At 34.7% G+C, this 7,034-nt stretch overlaps 1 protein-coding gene across 3 annotated transcripts in view; it reads left to right on the top strand.

Moving 5' to 3' along the window:
- The window catches only part of LOC110019044 (random slug protein 5-like), a 43,151-nt gene that overhangs the window by 15,037 nt on the left and 21,080 nt on the right, over positions 1–7,034 (top strand). For all 3 annotated transcript variants that reach the window (XM_020716567.1, XM_020716568.1, XM_020716569.1), the window contains exon 2: positions 6,776–6,855. In XM_020716567.1, coding sequence (XP_020572226.1) covers positions 6,793–6,855 — 63 coding nt within the window. In that variant the 5' untranslated portion in view covers positions 6,776–6,792. The remainder of the gene's footprint in view (positions 1–6,775; positions 6,856–7,034) is intronic.

Raw genomic sequence — 7,034 nt, 5'->3', positions numbered from 1 at the left:
AACAAATTGAAGGACTGATTTCTTTAATATCAGCAATTGTCCATCCAAAGACTTTCTTAAAATTTTTCAAAATTTTCATCAATCTATCTTCTTCTTCCATCGTTAACTTTGAGGAAATTATAACTGGTAAAGTAGAGAAATCACCTAAAAATACATTTGATTGACAAAATGATCAGTTCAACTTAAGTTCTGGAGGTTTTTCAATTGATGGACAAAATGATTTATCTTTTTCTATCGTGTCCAAAATTTTAAAACTTTCTCGAACATAATTTGAATCTTCCTTAAAAAAGATTTTCACAGTGATTTAATTCCTCTTCTTGCTCATGTTTCAAATCTTCTACTTTAGATTTTTCTTCATAATTAGTTCTGAAATGACATTCACTCAGATATCTTATAACATCAATTCTATAGCATTCATCATCTTTACTTTTTGTAGGATACTTCATTGATCTTGAAATGTTAAAAGTAACAGTTTGATCATTGACGTTCATTGTTAATTTCCCTTTTTGCATATTTATTATTGCTCTTCCTGTGGCTAGGAAAATTCTCCCTAAAATGATAGGTATCTTTTTATCTTCTTCTATATCTAACATAATGAAATCAACTAAGAAAAATAAATTGATCTACTTTCACTAGAACATCTTCTATAACTCATTTAGGGTACATTATCGAACGATCTGCTAACTGCAGAGTTACAGTAGTAGGGGCTATTTCTCGTAATCCCAATCTTTTAAATATTGATAATGATATAAGGTTAATGCTTGCACCTAAATCACATAAAATTTTCCCATAAAATTTGTCTCCTATCGCACATGGAATAGCAAAGCTACTAGGATCTTTAAGCTTTTCAGGAAGTTTTTTATGAATTATAATACTACACTGATGTTCATCTACTGTAGGGTTGGAATAATCTCGTAAAGGTCTAAATTCTTGATGAATTTCAGCATTTTGATCATTTTGGTCTGTCATTTCTGTAATTTTTTAGATTTTTCAAAATTTTTAATTTTTTTGCTTTTTCTGATTTTTTTAACAGTTCTTTCTAATTCAAAATCTTAAGGCACTAGTCCTTCAGAATTTAAACTACGCATACACTAAAATAAAATAAATATAAAAATAAAACACACAATATAAAATACTATAATAAGATATTCCTACAATAACTCCTAAAGTTTAAATAAAACTTTCTAAAATAGAAATTTGTTTTCAATCAATTCCCCGACAACGGTTTTTTACATGCTCCCCTGAAACGGCGCCAAAAACTTGATCTCGATCTTATATGACAATACTATGATGTATGCAGATATTTTGATCCTAGAGAAAATAAGAATTTAACTTTTTAATTTATATATATTGGGATGCTACGCAAGTCTAAATATCATTATCAAATAATATAGGACTTTTTGATTAAGACCCTAATATCGAACTCACGGGAATTTCATAATATGCACTATTAAACAACAAACTTTCTATTTTAAAAGGAAATTACTTAAACTATAGATATTTTTACAGTAATTAAAATTCAAATCTTTATGGTATTTTTGATATTTTGACAAAACAAAAAAAGCTTCTAAACATAACTTGAGTTTATGTAAAAGAAAAACACTTAATATGAAATATTTTTCTTCTTATCATGAATCAGTAATACATATATGATTTATGTTGTGGAAGTATGCAAATTGTATTGTGCCAAATAGGAGCAATATTATTCTTTACTCTTACTAGATATGCTATAAAGAACATTTACAAATTTAGAGTTTGAATAATTTTAAAGACTGACTAGGTAGGGAAAATACCAGCTCTCACTCTAGAGTTCTCTCGATTCCCTTCACTTGGGGGCTAACATCTCACATCAGAACCTAAAACAATAAACCAAGTTGGGGGCTTTAGTCTGATTATTTCCCTATTTATTTGCACTTAATCATATGAATTACATTCTCATTCATACAACCTCATGTGATTCTTTCTAATTATTGACTGAGACAATACCAACTCGGTTCTTACATGTTCTCATAACAAATTTTAACATCTAGATAGACCAGATCAAGAAGTAAATGAAGTACATAAAATTAAATCATTACAACTTCTTTCAACATTAAAGACTAATACGCTTCACAAGTTTCATCTAACACTTTAATTACTTATCATTTTAAGGAGAAAAAAAAAAGAAAATTACTCAGAATCTATGGAGAAAACAAAACCACACTTTAGTTTAAAAATAGAAATCATTGTGAAACCAACAAAAAGTTTCGATTAAAACTAAAAGTAGTTTAAAAACAAAAGATAAAAATTTATCTCAAATCTTCCACCAAACTCTTGAAGTTCTTTTGAATCTCTTCTCTTTTACAACACTTAACTCTCACAATAAAACTAAAAACAAAAAAGATAAGTAAATTTGTTGTGCCTAAAAATCTCTCCAAAAGAACTTCTCAGGACTCCCCTTTTTCAAACACACTTCTAAAAGTTTCAACTTCCTTTTTCTATAAATTTCCAAGAGGTTCATTGGTAACTTTTCAAAATATGTCCAAATTCGATGTATTCTCCAAAGGATGCCTCCTTTCACAAGTCTTTTAATCCTATTTTCGTTTCTAGTGATCATAACCACCATCTTTAGCCAATAGGTGCCTCAAATGTCCCTTCAAAATTCGACAAAATGAATTAAATTGTCAAATAACTACCTCTGGTGCTTAAGCGCGGCCTTCTCTATTTTCACTGGTGTTTAAACGCCAGATCTGGCGTTTAGGCGCCAAAACTCTTTTGCACCATTTTTACATTTTTGCTCAAAATTTGATCATTTTTCACTTCTTTTAGCATTTTTCACCTTTTTACTTGTACCTGAAAGAAAAACACACAAATACCTTTCATTAAAGCGCGATATCTCAAAAATAAGTATAAAAATGGGTCTAAAAATACTATATATTTTAGGTGTATCAGAGTGCTATTTATCTGGCTAAGAACCAAACACATTGATGTCAGGTATCACAAGATTAGAGAATTGATTGCTTCTGGTGAGATACTGTTGCAGAAGGTTCATACTGATGAAAATGCAGCTGATATGTTGACCAAGCCAGTTACTATCAACAAGTTCTTGCATTGTCTGGACTTGTTGAATGTTTGCAGTTGCTAGAGAAGCATGGTGACCTAATCCACTTCTGGTATATAAGAAACTCCATGACGTATTTCTCCTAAGGGGCTTGATATTCGCCAATGTGGAGATTTGTTAGATATGACTCATATATCATAAAGGAACAGATGCTGGAGTGGAGTGGAGCAGAGCGGAAAATTCTGTCCAAATCAGGGGAGTTTTCTTATGTGGGTTGGGGGTGTGGTACAAGGGTAATGTTGTAATTACCTATTGTACTTAGGGTTTACTCCTGGGGTTATAAATATGTCTGTTTGTAACCTCAGGAGGTATCTCTGATTTTTGTAATCTTTTTTCTGAATATTGAAAGGAACTCGCCGCTCTGCTCCCGAGGACGTAGGCATCTTTGTAGGCATCTTTGAGACGAACCTCGTTAAATCTCTGTGTTCTTCTGGATTTGTGTCGATTCCTATTTTTCTTCGCTCTAATTTCTCAACACTGTTGTCGATTGAAATCGTCAAAATAACTCATTTTACTTGCAAGTACATGTATATGTATATTCAGAGAGCTGAAGTGTAATCTCGTCAATGTAACTGTTACAATTTACTGAACGTGATGAGAGGGTCTCTGTCGTTTGGCTGGAGGCTGGATTTACGTTAAATAGAATTTATTAAATCTTGTAAATCTTATCTTCATCTTCACGGGAAGGAAATCTTGAGTGATAGTGAATAAATTAATAAATAAATGCATTTCAGACTTGGAATTACTAAATTCTGATTTATGTTCGAAAATAGACGGAAAGCAGGAAGAAACATCAGAATGCAAAAAATTTTGATTTAACGAAGCGTTGGATTTAATTTTGAATTTTTTTTTAATGTTTAGCTGAATTTAAGCTAAATTCATGACTAAATTCACTTTAAATAATGCTACCAAACACTGCCTAAAAGTAATCCTAACACAGAACATTTCAGTTTAAACTTTGGTAATTTAGAGCATGTGTTACTCTTCTGTCCTTTCTTTAAAGGAAACTTATGGAAATTCTCCGTTTGCTATGCAAGATCTGTTGATTTATCCAGCTATATGGTTTCTGTCTAGAACTATGCTGAGCCTAAAGCTTGAAGATATTTGGAGGTTCCAAAAAAACTTATCGTTATTTATACTCAGATGCATGTCGAAAGGACTATGATGGTAGAGTAATGAATTATCAACTGAGCGTTATACAAAAATTCAACACATACTCAAGTAATTAAAGAGAAATAAGCAGGACGAAACACCTCAATTTTTATGTGGAAAACCTTAGAAATGGGGAAAAAATTGTAAGTAATAATCTTTTATGAATAGAGAGTACATAAGTTAGCTCTTGTCCTAAATTAAGGAAAATAGAGTTACAAAGTTGATCATTGTAAATGTAGAATAACAGTTCATCAATAATAGCCTTAGTCTGACTATATTGAATGTAGTTCTCAGAGCAGACGCAAGGGCCCTAGTTGATTTCTATGAAGACAGTCATCCGCCGTGAATTTTGTAGATGGTGGTTGTATATCTAACTTATTCTATAAGTCTTAGTTGAAGGCCATTATAGTAATTGGTCATGTGGGTTGCAAGTGGTTACTTCAGGAGGGTCGGCTGGCCACAGAGGTCGTAGTAGGAGGTTGCAGGAGCTGTGAGCCACATAGGTCAGAGATGGGAGTTATATGAGATATGGGCCGCGTAGACCGTAGTGGTGAGCTCTGATGTTGTCAATGAGCCACAAAGGCGAGAGTTAGAAGCTGTTCGAGTTGTAAGTTATGTAGTTTGTAGTTGGTCACGTAGATCGTAGTGGTGAGTAGCGATGACGTCCGCAGACTGCAAATGCTAGAGTCGAGAGCTATACGAGTTGTGGACCACATAAGTCATAGTTGATCACATAGGTCATAGTGCATAACTGCATTGATGTTCATAGGCCGTAGAGACCGTAGTTTGGAGTTGCACGAGCTGTAAGTTATGTATATTGTAGTTGGTCATGTAGGTCATAGTGGTAAGTTGTGATGATGTCCGTAGGCCGCAACAGTTAAAGTCGGGAGCTGCATAAGCTGTGAACCATTTTGGTCGTGGTTGATCAAGTTGTGGATCGTAGCTATACTGCAAAGGCGGTAGTCGGAAGCTGCACGCGTTGTCGACCGTGTAGGCCATGATTGGTCATGTAGACTATAGCGGTGAGCTGTGATGACGTTTCTAGGCTGTAAAGGTTGGAGTCGGGAGCTGCACAAGCTATGCACCATGTATGGCGTGGTTAATCACATAGGCTATAGTGGTAAGCTTCGATCACGTTCGTAGACCGCATAACAATGTTGTGCTACAAGGAGAAAGCTTTAGGAGTTCAGAGAAAGTCACTGTCTTCAGGTTGCATTGTTACACCGTTTTCGAGAGGCGTCGTTGCATCGTTTATGTGGTGCGTTGTTACATTATCATTGGGGTATGTCGTTGTATTATATTATGGGTGCATTGTTACATTGACTTTAGGGTGCATCATTGCACCGTATTCAAGGTGCGTTGTTACATCGTTTTCGAGGTATATTATTGCACATTTATATGGGTGTGTCGTTGCATTGTATTTGGGGTACATTATTACACCTTAAGGATGCATCGCTGCATTGTGTACTAGACGACGTATTGCTTCGATGGGCACTTCACTGTTCTGCAATGTACGCTAGGATTTCACAACGGACTTTGTGGCTCTACAAGGGACTTAGCCGCAAGGAGCAAGTGATGGCCGATAGTAGTCGACTGTGGCTGGCAGGTGATGGTTGATAGTGGTTAGCGGCTACAGGATTGAGAATTTTTCATCAGATTTGCGGTGCAGAAGCGATGCTGGATTTCAGCTTCTCCTCCAAGTTTTAGTCTTTGATCTACCTCTAGGTCTCCCTCCACTCAAGTGTGATTTGACTCGGATTGGACCCACTTTGGTATCATTGGATCCATCTCATTAAGCCGGTAAGTTTGACTGTTTGTTGAAATCAGAGTTTTGAATGATTTTTAATCGAAATTTGAATATTTCTCACTCAAAAAGTTATATCGAGATTTGTGTCATGCCCCGAGATTTGCGCCAAATGACTAATTGGTTGATGGTGTTTCAGTGTTGAAACAAAAGATAGAAGTTGTGTGCTTGACGTAAATGTTTGAACTGCATATGGTTCATCAGACACAGCTCTGAATGACTCAAGTTCGTGCTGGGCTAAGAATCAGGTCAAGAAAGAAAATAAAGCTTGATTTCAGTAAGCACTTTAATATATCCATCTCATGAACTCCAAACATGCAAAGTTCTTATGCTCAGGCTAAGCGTGCCTAATTATTAAACACTTGGGTTATGTTGTACTAACTATATCGTGGAGGTCTTATGGATTTGTAGAATTAGGAAAGGGATCTCTGTTAAGAATTGGAGTAGCAGAAAGAGTTAAGCTCCATAAACCATGAACATGGGGAGGGCTGGAAGAATCACATAAAAATTAACTAAACAGCAAAAAGTAAGTCAACATTTCGGGTTAAAACGTGATTATCTTGCAATGTAGATTTTCTCATATTTTTCAAAAGTCATCATTTATCTCCTCATCATCTCAAATTACTTTTGAATTCCTTTTCACGAATATCAACTAAAAGAATTTGTGTTTACATTTTTGGAATTATACATGTTAACTTGAATTGTTTGCTCGATCATAGCTAAGAAGACAAGCACCATGTTTCGAATGAAGCAACCTTCTCATACTGTGGAGAATGATGGCATGCACCAACAAGCAAAGGTACATAATTGAACTGCTGCCATTCTTTAGTTTGTGCATAGCTTGCGACTTTGAATGACTAGTCATTTTATTAGTTCTTGACTTGACAAACTTTATCATGGTTTAATACTTTTAATAAATGGATCAGATATTGAACCTAAACGTGAAAAAAATCAATTGGGTTTTGACCAGGAATGGAA

This window comes from Phalaenopsis equestris, unplaced genomic scaffold (assembly GCF_001263595.1).
Source record: "Phalaenopsis equestris unplaced genomic scaffold, ASM126359v1 Scaffold000041, whole genome shotgun sequence".
In the NCBI taxonomy this organism is placed as follows: Eukaryota; Viridiplantae; Streptophyta; class Magnoliopsida; order Asparagales; family Orchidaceae; genus Phalaenopsis; species Phalaenopsis equestris.
This window is presented reverse-complemented; position numbering and strand designations above follow the sequence as displayed.